Genomic DNA, 15,898 nt, shown 5'->3' on the forward strand with positions numbered 1-15,898 from the left:
GTTAGCCTCGACGTCTGTGATGTCAGCAGCATGGCCATTCTCCACTACAATGCCAGAGAAATGGCAGATGCTTGAAAAGTTGGCATTTGGTGAGAGAGCTTGTGCCCTTGCCCACTTCTACAGCAGTAAGACATGCCCTGTCGACCAGCCTCACTGGCCATTTGCTTGAGCAAAGCCCCTTGAACTCACCACGCTGAGGTCAATCGTGTGGAGGCCATTGCGGTTGAAGCGCGCCCTCTGTACCTGGGGCCATGCTGCTGCTTGCCAGATGTCTCCGGCGACCAGCATACACGACAAGTCCGCCATAGGCGATAGTGCACTTTCGACAGCCAACTCCCGCAAATGTGGCCGCAACACCTCCAGCCCCGACAGCTGGCCACGCACCTCGCAACCTTGTAGCTGCAGCATTCAAGCACATCCCTTTACAATCAAGACGCAGCCATGGGACTTCCTTACACTGCAACAATCTTGCCACACCTGCAGCACGCCTGGTTTTCACTGCCACGACCGTCACTGGTGGTTCTGAACACCTCGCCACTATTTCGGGTAATTCTGAATGCCAGTGGTGTTTGTTGGTACTGTGGCTCTCAACACAACGTGCAATAATGATGCAATAAAACCATATTCTTTCGGATTTCACAGGACCAAAACGCAAACAAAAAATATCTGATCTGGACTCCTGAGTAATTGCATGAAAGTTCCATGTGTAAATGCTAAGCAGCTGGTTTCCAAGCAAACAGTACTGCACAGTGTATGTTTTGGAGTCTGAATGGAGCCACTGTCATGAATTCAATCAGACATGGAAACGCAACAACGCATTTAAGCCATTTTCGTTTTGTTATTGTTTGAAATTATGTTGACAGCGCATGGCATGCCACCAGGGTCTTCGCTGCCATCACATGCGAACAACACCGAGGAATTGCACCTCTCTCGCCTAGCAACACAAACATTGTGCTTTCTGGTTCGTGTCCTGCTGCGCCAGCTATAAAAGGGATGCCATTTCGGAAGCTCACTCGGAGTGTACGGAGGCTCCGAAAAGGGGACAGGTCGAATGGCAGGCAGCTGGGGCACACATTGCTGGCGCCCAGGCAGCCTGGCTCGGCCACTACATCGAGGTGCCGCAGCTGGGACACAAAGTCCAGCACATGGGCCAGGTCTCGCCGCTTGTCCTCTGAACCTGCACCAGAAACACCCTTACCTCAAACATACAGTTCTAAAGGGATAAGGAGAATAAAATTATTGCAGTTGCGTTAGTAAATTATGCTTCTGCAATACCAAGACCTGTGAAAAGAAACTTGGCGAGCCAGAAAAGAAAAAAAAAAGAATGCCGGTGTTGAGGGCACCTTCCCGCGCCAGCTCGTGCCTCTTTAATTAATCGATAAAAGACTGACTGCATTGCACTGAAAAAGAGCCAAAGATCAAACTTAACAAGTACAAAGAACTTTTACGGAACAAGAGCCAAACTGCAAAGAAATACTTACCACTCTTTTATGTCACGTTGACATACAAGTGCCCGGGTTTCGGAGAGAAATTCAAGAAATGAAACTCTCACCTTAGGCTACGTTCACACTTGGGAAACCGCAAGCGGACGAAAAAGCCAAAGCGGCCGGATAATCTTTTTCGCGCATGTACAAAACGTTCACATTTGTTTCGTCACTGCAGCGGAAATCACTTCCGCTTTCGCCCACATCTATCTAGTTTGCGTACGTTTGTCCGCGTGGTGACACTGTTCATCACACTATTTCAAGACACACGTTCATTCATTGACCCATCAGTTACTAAAAGCTACCATTTCGCGCAACTGCGCGTGTTGTTTTTAACTTTCGTCTACCATGGAAGATAAACAAGACATAGTTTCGATAGCTTTAGCTAGTTGCTTTTCCTAAATATAGACAATGAGCAACGGAAAATGTTGAATTTTACGACCGGATGTTTACATGCGATTGCACCTTCCGGTAAAGCGGAAAGTCTTTCCGCTTTGCCTGGGCGAAAAAATCGGTCCGAGACCGATTTTTTCGCCGCCTGGTTTTCCGCTCATTTCTCCGCCTAGGCGGGCGGATTTTGTCAAGTTTTTTCCTCTTCAGCCTGCTCCGAGACCAAGTGTGAACGCAGCCTTAATTGGAGAGAAGAAGAAGAAGAGCCGACCAGTGCGGACGGCTGAATATCGGCTCTCGCTTTGTTGAATGTTTTTGGCAGGTTCTTTGATCTGCCACGTTACACAATTGCATTATTCGACGCGGTTGGTCGCAAGGAACCGGAGGACACCGAACTTTCACCGGTGGGTGCTTTTGTGACTTTTCTCCTAGCAGTTTTCTGGTGGACCATGTTGGTGTGCCACTAAACCTAACGCACTCAGCCTAACGGCAGAGCGGTGGCCGCTCGGCAAGACGCTCGCTCGAGACACTCGGCAAGTCGCGGCGAGACGCAGTGCTATAGCCTCCAATACAAGCGTGGTTATTGTTGAAGGCATGTATATTAGTCCAGACGATGCGGAGTGCTCAGGCTGGGTAACAGCGCTGGGCAAAAAGAAGAAGACCGGGCCGGGCGAGCTGAGAATGCCGGGGCCCGAAGTGACGAAAAAAGGTGAGAAATGCGGCAGCCGCACTGCCGCACCACGGAGCGCGTTGAAGCATATCGTGGATACCTCGAGGCTCCCCAGATTACCGAGGGAGCAATTCTAGATCATCGTCTGGACCCCGAGATCAGCGATGCCGATCTAAAGGCGTTTATTGTCAACCACCGAAACCCCGAGGCATTAAAAGTACGAAGAATCAAGAAGACCCCCCTGATAGTTGTGCTCTTTGAAGGACAAAGGGTGCCGAATCACGTGGTCTGCGGGACAGTCATGTTGCCTTGCACCCTGTATTGCAGGCAAGTAGACGTTTGCTACACGTGTGGAGAGCTCGGCCATAGAGCAGACGTCTGCCCTAACAGCGAGGACAAAAGGAAATTCCGTGGTTGTGGCATGGTTTTCCCACCAGAAGATCATCAGTGCGACCCAAAGTGTGCCATCTGTGGAGGCGCGCACCCAACGGCCGACCGCAGGTGCAGCCAGCGCTTCCAGGTGCCGTACACATCGTGCATCGGAGGCGGCGGCGCACCTGGGAGGCGCAAGTGGCTGCAGGATCACGTGATGCCAGCATGGCAGGCGTGGGCGCGGCCCCTTCCCGGGGCCTGTTAGTAACGAGAGGGCGCTCCCAATCCAGGGAGCGCGCTGACAGCAGAGCGCGCTCCTGATCCAGCGGGCGCCCTGTCAGCAGAGCGTGCTCCCGTTTCAGGGGACGCTCATGCTCCAGTGTTCGCATCCAGGATAGGCCTACCTGGATGGACAAGGTCACGGAGACAACGACTCGAAAGAAGGTAACGCATGGTACACTGCCAAAACAGATAGAGGATCCGCGTCTTGCAGCTTTAAATCAGGAGAACGCACAGCTCAAGGTGGAAATGCGTAAGTTGAGGGCAGACCGTGAATCGATTCGTAAAGCACAGAACGGTCATGGCAGCACGTCGCTTGCACCATCACTAAAACCAGTGCTGGGTCAGGCAAAGCGTAAGGCGCCCCCTGCCGAGTCGACCGAGGCTGCGGTGGAGCTGATGGAGGAGGCGTCTGTGTTGGCTTCCATGCCCACCACGACCATCGCGAAAGAATCGCTTGCGGAACTCCTCGATCGATTAGCGGAGGCGATTAAGACAAAGTCCGGAGCTATCGAGCAGCAATCCGAGACCATCAAGAAACAGTCTGAGGCCATTGCTACCCTCAACTGCAGAATGGGGATAATAGAGGCTAAACTTGTTGATGTAAGCAGACTGAAGGTGGCCGGTAAGGTTAAGAAAGCACATCAGGATTCCGAGGCGTCGGGCAAGTGCACCGCACTCAAAGGGATGCTAACTAAATAGAGACACGATGGCAGACAACACAGACAAATTATTTGTGTGGCAATGGAACTGCGCCAGCTTCAAGAGGCGCAAGGCCTCGCTACAACAGTTTGTGAAAGCACAAGCGGACAAGCCGCATGTCCTGCTCCTACAAGAGACCCTTTGTGAGGAGGCAACCTTCTCGGGTTACCGCGTTGTCTCGACGAGAGAAGACCGTAGGAGAGGGGTAATCACTATGGTTAAAAAGGCAATTTTCTTCCAGGAGCACGAGATCACAATAGGAAGAGCTGATGCTAGCACTAGATTGGAGGCGCAAGCTGGTTGAGATCATCCGTAGTGGCAGGATCAAACAGAGCATATTCGTCCTCAATGTGTACAGCCCTCCGACAGATCAGAGGCAGAGTTTTCACGCACTCCTAGGCAGGGCAGTTGCCATACCGGGTGACAGCTCTCCGATAGTGGCAGGGGACTTCAATGCCCCGCACATGGCCTGGGGTTATAATAGACAAACGGCGAAGGGAGTGAACTCAGTGAGCACGGCAGAAGACTTTGCGTTGACCCTAGTGGCAGACCTTCGCTTTCCCTCGAGGATAGGCACCTCGGTCTTGTGGGACACGATGCCAGATCTGGCTTTTGTTAGAAACACAGACGCAGCCTGGACTAACTTGCAAGAAAATTTAGGGAGCGACTATCACATTGTAGCGTTATCAATCAGGATCATAGCAGCCCCACTTAGGATATATAAGTACGTTGATTGGGATCTCTTCCAAAAGATACGGGACGAAGATGAGTCGGAGTATGGTGCACTGGAGGATCTACTCGCGCAGGTCAAGAGAGACGTTGAAAGGGCCACCAAGGAAATATCCACGGACTTTAAGACCCCCGGGATGGATGCGCGCCTGGCGCATCTCCTAGAGGCCAAGAGGTCTGCGCTGGAGAGGTGGAAAACGCAAAGGCTAAACTACAGGCTGAGGAAGAAGATCGTGGAGTTTAATCGCAGCATAGAGGCACACTGTCTGGAGCTCAACAGACAACAACGGAACGAAGCCTGCTTGGCAGCAGACGGGTGAATGCGCACGGGGGGAAAATGGAACCTTCTTAAGCACCTGCTCGATGATAAACAGACCAAGGGTAATCAGAGACTCGTAGTAGATAGACTTGTGCATAAGCAAAACAGGGGGGTCATTCCGATACGTCCCTTCTCCGAGACCTGGCAAGGAAGTATCTTCCGGTAGGGAAAGATGAACTACGGGAATGCCCTCAATACGCAGGGGAGGACGTCCCAAAGCTCGATGTGGGACGGGCGCACCTCCTAAAGCAGGGAGGTGCGCCACAATCTTAATGGCAGGTCGGCCCCTGGGCCGGATGGCATAACCAACAGGGTTTTGAGGAACCTGGACGACCGGTCCATTAGCACCATTGCAAAGGAAATCAACAAGGTATGGGAGGAAGGTAGTTGTTGTGTCGGCAGCGGCAGGCAAGTGGGGGCCCCTGGCCAGCGAATGCGCGGCGAGCGCCAACGCAGAGAGGGAGACACGGAGCTAACTGCTCCTGATGAAAACCAGAACGAAGACTGAGCCGGCTTGCGGCCGTTTATTCTAAAAAGGACTTCACATGCCAGATGACACCTCCTGATTGGTCCCAGCTCGTCACATGACAGTAGGGGGGTGCGCCATCTAGCTAAACTACTATGAAACATGAATGTATGATAACACAGAGATCTGGCAGGGGGCGACACTGTACTACATCATCCCCCCCTGGAAACAAAGCAAGCATACAGTGAAACGCGCACACAAGACGCGCACTCAGGTCCAAAGGCAATTTCAGTTCGTTACCCCCCACGTTCACACACGCGCACCAGTCGCACACAAAGCACGCACTTAAGTCCACAACAAATTCAGTCCGTCCCCGCCCAAGTTCACATACACGCACACCAGTCTTGGGCACCAAAACACAGGCAGTCAGTCAAAACAAAATCCGACAAGGAACACGGCACAAGACTCACTGCACCACAACAAGGAACACATTTTATACCTGTGTTAACGAAACATGTGAACTGTCACAGCGAGGCCCCTAGTCGTGGCATTTCAAAGACGGCAATACGCTCTACACTCAAGAAACATAATCATCGAGCCACGGAGGCCGTTTTTTGTCACGATGAGGACGTGTGCGTACCTCAGAAGAACTTTGGGGGTTGCGACGCATATCCGTCGACTTCGAAGACCCAGTCGTCGCACTACTATTTCCCTCCCCCTGGTTGGAAAACTGAATGTGGTTGTCGCTCAAAGCTGGAGAGGGTTGCCCAGCAAGCTCCTCTCGACGCCCCAACAAGTCCTGGGAGGCTACCGATTCTCCCATGGAATCAGAAACGACTGTTGACTGTGTAGACTCAGAAGTGATACAGTCAGACAAGCTACTTAACTGATGCTTACGAGAAGACTATGTCACTACAGACGAGTCATCGGAATGACTATCCAGGTTTGAATATGAGTACAAAAAATCTTTATCACTTGTACACAATGCTTCATCACTAGGGTTAACTTAGACACATGCCACGTCTTCCCATCACTGAGTAGAAAAGTAGATGGTCCTATCTGGGCCTTGACTTTACGAGGTTTGCTGTACTTAAAAAATCGTTTCCTGTTAAATCTTATTCTGACGGTGTCTCCCACCTTGACACGAGTTGCCTGAGCACCTCTACGTTTGTCTACGTACTGTTTAGTCTGCTACTGTTTCTGCAAGACCCTTTCTTGAACTTGAGGCACAAGACTGTCCTGTTCCCGTAGATCTACACAGAGCCGCATGGCTCCATCCTTCTTGCACACCACCACGAGTGGAGACACCCACTCAAAAGCCTCGACGTGCTCGATGACGTCGCAATTCATTTGTTGCCTGGTCACAGAGAGCCAGGGGTAGTCGGCGCAACTTTGAAGATACTGGTTTCGCATCTTGCTGCCAATGAATTCGGTGCACAAAGTTGTTGACGAGACCCAACTCGTCACTGAAGAGGTGATCAAAACGCGAAGGCACACCTGTGGGGCTCTGTACTGAAGGAAGCGTCGGTAGACATGTCAGCGACGTACCGTCGATCTGTATGCCGAAGCGTTGGATGGCGTCTAAACCCAGCAGTGATGTTCCTGTAGTCGTTACGTGGAACTTGACGGAGCATGACCTTTGGAAAAACTGGACAGTGGCTTGAAACAGGCCTTGAATGTCGATAGGTTGCTTGGAGAAATTTTTCAAGTCCACTGTTGTTTGCGACAGCCTGTGCTGTCGACCAAAGTGATTTCGAAAATCTTCGGCCGTCATGAATGACACAGATGCTCCCGTATCCACCAACAGTCGCATGGAGACGCCGTTAACTACGACCGGAACTTCCAAATCTTTATTAGTTTCAAAAGCGCTTACCGTCAAGACAGATGCGGACGGCTGCCCTGCGGAAGTTGAAGACAGCATCTCTGCGGAAGAGACGTGTTGAACAATACGGGTTTTTCGGCATACTGATGCAAAATGGCCCAACATGTGGCAGGCATTGCACCGCCGGTTCCTTGCTGGACAATTCCTGTACGTTGCAATATGTTTCGTGCTGCCACACTGATCACATGCACCACGGTTCCCGGAGGAGCCATGTGCGAAATGTCGGCCCTCTTGGCAGCTTCTCGGAAGAAGTCTGTCATCTTGGCGGCTTCTCGGAAGAAATCGGACATCTTGGCGGCTCCTCGGAAGAAGTCGGCCATCTTCATGGCCTACCGGACTATGTTGGCCATCTTGGCGGCTCCCGGAAGAAGTCTGCCATCTTCATGGCCTCCCGGACTACGTCGGCCATCTTGGCGGCTCCCCGGAAGAAGTCGGCCATCTTGGCCCGTCGAAGGAATGCCAAGTTGAGATGCCTCGATTCTTCATACATTTTCGGAGCCGAACGCGCGGTTCGCTCGATGCAGGGCTCCTAACGAGCGTCCGATTTCTTCTGCCTTGTCCAGGGACAGGGTTTCACCATGAGCCACTAACTTTTCGCGAACGCTGACGTTCGCTACCCCATGTATTATTTGGTCTCGGACGCGCTCGTTGTAGCTTGTGCCGAAGTTGCACTGTACCGCCTTCTCCTTCAATGCGGTCACGAATTCCAGGAATCCTTCACCCTCGAACTGCCTTCGACTGGTGAATTCGTGCCTCTCCGCCAGAACATTTGTTGATGCAGCGAACAGCCGGTCAAGCCGCTGCAAGAGTTTCTGGAACTCTGATGCTGGCGGGACCGCATTACTTGACGTTGACGCTGCGCCGGTCGACTGCCTTGCTGCTTCGCTTCACGCTGCGCCGGTTAACTGCCTTGCTGCTTCCTGCTCCTCGTCTGCAAAGTACTTTCGTTGTCCCTCACGCCCGAGAGCGCTGACGAGCGCGGACGCTCGTCGCGCGTCCGTCCAGTCGCCACCGCTGGCTGCTTCGAGGTGGGCCTGAAAAATTTTTTTACATCAATACCATGGAATTAACGGTGGCCCGGGCAATTCCAGAAAAACGGGAAGGTTCGCCGTAAAAGAAGCCATGTCAGGTAGCGTGCAGGAGACAGTGCAGGAGACAAGCCGGAGCTCGCAGTAGGAATGGGGCAAGGAAGAACAAAGGGGTCGGGAAGGCCTAGGCTCGGAAGCCTTGCGACGCCAAGGGCGTCGGCGGCGTTTGCCTGCCGTGCAGACACAGGAAGGGACGCTTCACTTACGAAGCTCGGTTTCCCGGGGCTTCGGTCGGAACCGCTGCGGTAATCCCATCCTCGTCGCCAAAAGATGTTGTGTCGGCAGCGGCAGGCAAGTGGGGGCCCCCGGCCAGCGAACGCGCGGCGAGCGCCGACGCAGAGAGGGAGACACGGAGCTAACTGCTCCTGATGAAAACCGGAACGAAGACTGAGCCGGCTTGCGGCCGTTCACTCTAAAAAGGACTTCACATGCCAGATGACACCTCCTGATTGGTCCCAGCTCGTCACATGACAGAAGGGGGGTGCGCCATCTAGCTAAACTACTATGAAACAAATGTATGATAACACAGAGATCTGACAGGGGGCGACACTATACTACAGTAGTGTACCGGACTCGTAGAAGCAGGCGATGGTGGTACTGATTCCTAAGCCTCGAAAGCCCCCAAGCCTGCACAACCTCCGGCCCATTTTGCTCACATCATGTTTAGGTAAGGTTGCCGAGCACGTTATACATAACAGGATCTCAAAACGCATAGAGTGCGAGGGGTTATTCATGTACAATATGGTAGGGTTTAGACCATCTCTTTCCACACAGGACGTCATGCTACTGCTAAAGAGACAGGTTATTGACAACAGGACTAGAGACGTCTGGGGCATTTTTACACTAGACTTGTTCAAAGCCTTCGACACCGTGTCGCACGACTTCATCTTACATAAGATTTTGGCATTGAACTTGGGAGGTAGATTTTTCGCGTTTGTGGAGTCCTCCCCCCTTCCTGTTTAGCATTGCAATGCATGGACTCTCGAAGCGGCTGGCCACCGTACCAAACGTGGGACACACGCTGTATGCCGACGACATTACGATCTGGTGTCCGGGAGGCTCGGAGGCGGCCGTGGAACAGGTGCTCCAGGAGGCCTTGGACGTGACCCAGTCCTTCCTGGAGGGCACGGATCTCCAACTCTCCCTGACCAAGTCAGAGCTCATGTTATACAGACCGGCAAGGCAGGGGGTTCGGGGGCTCGTGCCGCTCGAGCAGATCCCCATAGATGCATACACGCGGGACGGCCAGAAGATCCCCAGGGTGAATTCGATTAGAGTTCTAGGATTGTTGCTCGATGCCAGGGGCTGTAATGCCAAAACCATTGTGCATCTGACCGCCAAAACCGAGAATATTTGCAGATTAATCATGAGAGTCCAATAAGAAGGGGGGCCTAGGCGATGACAACCTACTTAGGGTGCATCACGCTTTTCTTAAGAGCCACATCAACTATGTGGGCTCGGCCCTGCAGTGGACTAAGACAAAGGGACAAGCTTGACACGTTGATGCGGAAAAGCGTCAAGAAGGTACTGGGTATTCCGATCACGGCGAGCACGGACAGGCTAATGCAGCTCGGCATTCATAACACCACCCTCAAACTCAGAGGCGCAACGAGTGGCGCAGATCATGAGGCTTTCGGGCTCCAGCGCCGGTAGGCGCCTCTTGGAGGCGGCGGGCTTGCAGCCGTGTTACAGTCACAGCGAGGCGGTTCAGCTGGACGATAACTCCAGAGGGACCTACGTCGTCGGTCCCTTCCCTAGAAACATTCACCCACAGCATAATGCGGGCAGGCGAGCAGCTCGTGCCAGGGCGATAATGAAGAAAACAGTCGGCATGGAAGCCTTCGTGGACGCAGCTCAATATGGGCGCTCCGATAAATTCGCAATCACGGCGGTCAGCGAAAAGGGCGAGCTCCTATCTGCGGCCTCAGTAGGCGCTGTGACGGCCAACGTGGCAGAACAGGTGGCGGTTGCGCTGGCGATGCAGGATTCAAAAAGGCCGTATATCTACACTGACTCACGTGCGGCCGCCAGGGCTTTCGCTTCGGGAATGGTTGCGAGACAGGTGGAGGCGATTCTGAAAAGCAAGTCCAGAACTAATTGTGACCCCGTGCATTATATTATATGGTTCCCCGCTCACATGGGCAACAACGTGCTGCCGGGCCACCCAAACCCCAATGAGATTGCTCAGTGCCGTGCGCGAGAATTAACGTGCCGCAACGGCGGTGGGGCTACATTGGATCCGCAGGAGCTCGGCCACAGCGACCCCTTATTAACCTTTCATGAGATCGTCTCCCATTATAAAGAGGAACGCAGGCGCTTCCCGCCTCCACACTCGAATCTATGCAGATCTCAATCGATCACGCTTAAGATGCTTCAGACGAGGTCATATCCCTCGCGAGGTTTCTTGAGCAGGATTTACCCCGAAACTGACCCACAGTGCCCGGATTGTGGGCAGGAGGTTAGCACTATTTCATATGCTCTGGCAGTGTCCTGCGTTACAGGATACGTCCTTGACCAGTGAAAGGGGCTGGGACGAGGCCACATCGAGTAATGAACTCAAGCTCCAGTCCATGGCCGTCCAGAGGGCCCGTGAAAGAGCGGAGAGGCTTGGCCTCCCGATTCCGACATGGGAGCAGCCAGCGGTGCGCCGGGGGCCCCAACGGGTCTCCGCCGGCTAGTCCCTCAGGACCTCAATAAAAGTTCATTGTCTGTCTCACCTTAATTTTCTCTTCTTATAATCAATGTATTGTTACCATGAATGAACAGAAATACAGTTCAGTTCTTAAAAATTACTTTATCCGTCCAAACTGACTTCATGTTAGCCATTAGTGGCCTTTTCCCCAATTAACTTTTTTCTTACCACTAGAAATATGCTTATTTTCGGTGATAGCATGCACTCGTTGGAATCAGTTGGTGCAGGACAGGGGTAATGGGAGATTGCAGGGAGAGGCCTTTGTCCTGCAGTGAACATAAAATTGGCTGATGAATGAATGATGGTGATGGCGCTTTAACATTTTATTCCAGGATGTAGTAGTCGCAACGTATACCGTGACACCATATTTTCTATACTACAGGTCACACCTCTGTTATTCGAGGGGGAAGAGAGGCTCACCCAGAAAACTGTCTTTCTTTGATGTCTATCGCTGTGGAGTCGGCTCGGCTACTTCTATGCAACCATGCCCTGCTTTAGTACCACCTTACAATAGAGCCCTTTACTTAACCTTGACCTTACTTTGTAGGCTGTACTACCCTCTGCAATGGCCCACATTTTTAGACTGCACTATCTCCAGGATCAGCCCACACATTTTGTTGAGTATAGCCACAATTTTGGTTCCGGTTTTAGGTGCGCGCAGTCTGAACAAGCGCATCCGAGTGTCATTTTAGTCTTTTTTCGCTAATTGTACAATGTTACTGTTTCGTGCATAGTTCTTGGTGCATGTCTATTTCATTCCAAACTTCATTTTGATAACTTTTTCGTTGTCAAAGGCCTTATATAGACTAATTTGATGGCACAAAAGTGGTTGATCTCAACACACCTTATCTTCAAAAAAGACATTGTCTTCAAAAAAGGCCTTGTCTTCAAAAACTTGGGTAGACACACTGGAGGTATTTGAGTACTGTACTGTTATCTATAGAAGTATAGAAAGCACATCAAGCAATAGAATGAACAAAGCAACAGCCAACTTTCTTCATTTGTTTTGCCGACTCAGGCCCAGCAAACATTAACAGACGTCTCTTTGTAGCTCCAAGCAACCCATCACACGACTAGCTTTCGATTTAAATGGCGGGCATGACAGTGTCATGTCCTGGTTGCATGTGTTGGAGATTCATACAAATGAAGACAAAGAATACTTGCTAACACTCCTGGCACATGCCCTTATTCTTCACTTTATGCTACAATAAACACCGAACGAGGAGTAGAAGGGTCTGCGACTTCTGTCATTTCTAAAAGTATGGTGCTGAAAACATCGGGAGATGGGAGATGGTGACACAGGCTGAACCGCGTAATTAACAGGTGATGGTTGCGCAACCACGCGGGTAGGGCCCGTGGTACTTCGGAAGGAGCTTGGATGAAAGGCCAGGGGCAGCAACAGGCGGGACCCAAAGCCACACGAGTGAGCCTATAGGGAAGGGGTGAGGGGGTGGGCTTAGGTCATGGCGCTCTTTTTGGTGGCACTGTTGAGCAGACATCAAAGAACGGGCCAGTTGTCGGCATTTCTCGGCGTACTGAGCGACTGTAGAAAAAGGTGAGCACTCAGCAGGGTCCAGCCAGTATGGGAGAACCGTATCAATGGTGCTGGGGGGATGGCGGCCGTAAAGCAAAAAGAATGGTGAGAATCCGGTAGTGGCTTGGGAGGCAGTGTTATAGGCGTATGTGACAAATGGAAGTACAAGATCCTAGTTGGAGTGGTCAGATGCAACCTACATTGATAGCATGTCACCAAGAGTTCTGTTGAATCGTTCTGTTAAGCCATTGGTTTGTAGATGATAAGCAGTAGTAGTGCGGTGAATAATTTGGCAATCAGATAGGAGTGACTGCAGGACGTCCGAGAGGGATACGCGACCCCGATCGCTCAGCAGTTCACGGGGTGTGCCATGGCGGAGAACAAAGTTGTTCAGAATGAATGAGGCGACGTCTTTTGCTGATGTGGCAGGCAAGGCGGCGGTTTCGGCATATCGTGTCAAATGATCTACGGTGACAACAATCCATCGGTTGCCGGAGCCAGTAGATGGAAGAGGCCCGTAAAAATCAATGCTGACACGGTCGAATGGCTGAGCTGGGCAGGGAAGCGGCTGGAGAGGTGCGGTGGAGAAATGCGGGACACATTTGCGGCGTTGGCAGGCAATGCAGGAGCATATGTATTTGTGGACGAAGTTGTACATCCCTCGCCAAAAATATCATAGGCGAAGCAGTGTGTAGGTTTTTGACACTCCGCCATGACCACACTGCGGATCAGAGTGAAAAGCGGAGCATAAATCTTGTCGAAGGTGGCGGGGCACTACTAAGAGCCATGTGCGGCCGTCATTGTGGTAGTTGCGGCGGTACAAAAGTCCGTCGCGGATGGTGAAATGCTGCGCCTGTCGGCGAAGCTGCCGGAGGATTTGACAAAAAGTCGAATATCATGGCAATCCATGGGTCTTTACGTTGCTCTAAGGCCATGTCCAGGATGTCAAGCGGTGAGATATCAGGTCTGTAGGTAGAAGTACTGCTGTCGGAAGTTACTGGGAAGTGCGTGAGGGCATCGGCGTCAGAGTGTCTGCGTCCAGAGCGATAGACGACACGCATATCATAGTCCTGAATTCGGAGGGCCCACCGAGCGAGGCGGCCTGACGGGTCTTTCAGGTTAGACAACCAGCAAAGAGCATGATGATCCGTCACCACGTCAGAGGGTCGACCAAAGAGATATGGGCGAAATTTTTGAAGAGCCCATATGATAGCCAGGCACTCTTTTTCTGTTACTGAGTAATTGGCCTCAGTTTTTGTGAGTGTACGACTGGCATAAGTGACCATGTATTCGGCATTAGGGTTCTGACGCTGTGCGAGCACGGCACCAAGGCCAACACCACTGGCGTCAGTGTAAAGTTCTGTAGGTGCGCTTGGATCAAAATGGCGCAAGATTGGCGGAGACGTGAGTAGGCGACAAAGAGTCGTAAAGGCATCATCAGAGGCTTCCGACCAAGCAGAAAGTTCATTTTCGCCTCGTAGGAGTTGGTTTAGTGGTGCGATCACAGTAGCGAAATTGCGAACAAAACGTCGAAAATAGGAACATAGGCCAATAAAGCTGCGTAGTGCTTTTAAGTTAGTGGGCTTCGGGAATTCGGATACGGCGCGAAGTTTAGCCGGATCAGGAAGGATGCCTTCTTTGGAGACAACATGGCCTGGTATAGTCAATTTTCGAGCTGCCAATAAGCACTTTTTTAAGTTAAGCTGGAGCCCAGCATTCCGGGGACAGGTCAAAACTTCATGTAAACGGCGAAGATGGGTAGGAAAATCAGGGGAAAAGACTACAACATCGTAGAGGTAGCAGAGACAAGTGTGCCACTTCAGGCCGCACAGAATGCCATCCATCATGCGTTCAAAAGTGGCGGGCGCATTGCACAGACCGAACGGCATTACAGTGAATTCATACAAGCCGTCTAATGTTACAAACGCAGTTTTAGAACAGTCAGCGTCAGCCATGGGCACCTGCCAGTAGCCAGAGCGGAGATCTAAAGAGTAAAAAAACTCTGCACCTTGCAAACAGTCAAGGGCATCGTCGACACGTGGCAACGGGTATACATCCTTTCGGGTAATTTTGTTAAGCCTTCGATAATCCAAGCAAAATCGTATGGTGCCGTCTTTTTTTTAAACTAGGACGACTGGTGATGCCCAGGGACTACTAGAAGGCTGGATGACACCGCGTTTCAGCGTATCGTTCACCTGGTCATTGATAACGCGTCTTTCAGTCGCCGATACTAGGTAGGGACGCTGCCGAATGGGCGCATGGCTCCCAGTGTCGATGGTGTGCGAGACAGTCTTTGGGCGGCCGAGGGATGTTGCTTGGCAGTCAAAGGAAGAAAGAAGCCTTCGAGCAAGTGAAGAAGTTCATCGCACTGCGTCGACGTAAGGTCACTGGCAATAGCTGGCGTAAAAGAACGTAGCAGTGACTGAGGAGGCGATGCCTCGAGAGCGGCAAGATAAGTGGAGTCGTCCGTCGTGTCAAATATTGAAGATGAGGCCAGGGGTTCTGCTCTGCCAAGGCTTTCATGGCGGCGTAAAGTAACTGGTTCGGCCGATGGGTTTGACACACACATCAGAGAAGCGCCAGTTTTGAACTAGAGGACGGCGAACGGCAGTGGTAGTGAACGGCGGCGAACTAAAAGTTCAGACGGAGCGAAGAGTACTGTTCTGTCATCTACAGAGTCACAAGAGATACCGATAAAGGCGGAAGACCAGGCAGGTATAATGGTGTCTTCAGAAACGGTGATTTTGCGACAAGGGTCCCTCTGGCCAGTGATAATATCGCCCGAAAACTGAAACAGCTCGATTTCAGCGCGGGCGCAGTCAATGATCGCATGATGTGTGGAGAGAAGGTCCCAACCTAATATGACGTCATGTGAACAAGATGGCAACACGATGAATTCCATGATATAGAGGACCTCCTGGATGACGACACGAGCGGTGCAGGCGCCGGATGGCTCGCCGTGCTGTGCGTTGGCAGTGCTAAGAGACAGTCCAGAAAGCGGCGTCGTCACTTTTCCTATCTTGCGGCAAATACGGGCATCTATCGCTGAAAGTGCAGCGCCGGTGTCGACAAGTGCTAGCGTCAATGTTCCTTCTATTGCGACTTCAATAACGTTTTTCAGGGAAGTGTGAGGCCTTATACATTTTGCAGACACCGCAGTTCTCGCCTCCTGAACTGCGATCTTTAGTTTTCCTGGCACAGAGGGCTCCGCCGACGGTGCATGGAGGAAAGGGAGCGGCGGCGAGGAGAAGGTGAACGGCGACCGGAGAATGCAGTCTCAACGGCAGGAGA

At 51.8% G+C, this 15,898-nt stretch overlaps 1 protein-coding gene across 3 annotated transcripts in view; it reads right to left on the reverse strand.

Annotated features, from left to right (window-relative positions):
* LOC135899642 (nischarin-like) overlaps nt 1–15,898 on the reverse strand; it is a 249,643-nt gene that overhangs the window by 109,184 nt on the left and 124,561 nt on the right. For all 3 annotated transcript variants that reach the window (XM_065428950.1, XM_065428951.1, XM_065428949.1), the window contains 2 exons: nt 1,014–1,177; nt 190–399 (listed from right to left, as the gene is read on the reverse strand). In XM_065428950.1, the coding sequence (XP_065285022.1) occupies nt 190–399; nt 1,014–1,177 (374 nt within the window). The remainder of the gene's footprint in view (nt 1–189; nt 400–1,013; nt 1,178–15,898) is intronic.

Source organism: Dermacentor albipictus, unplaced genomic scaffold (genome assembly GCF_038994185.2).
Source record: "Dermacentor albipictus isolate Rhodes 1998 colony unplaced genomic scaffold, USDA_Dalb.pri_finalv2 scaffold_16, whole genome shotgun sequence".
NCBI classification, from domain to species: domain Eukaryota; kingdom Metazoa; phylum Arthropoda; class Arachnida; order Ixodida; family Ixodidae; genus Dermacentor; species Dermacentor albipictus.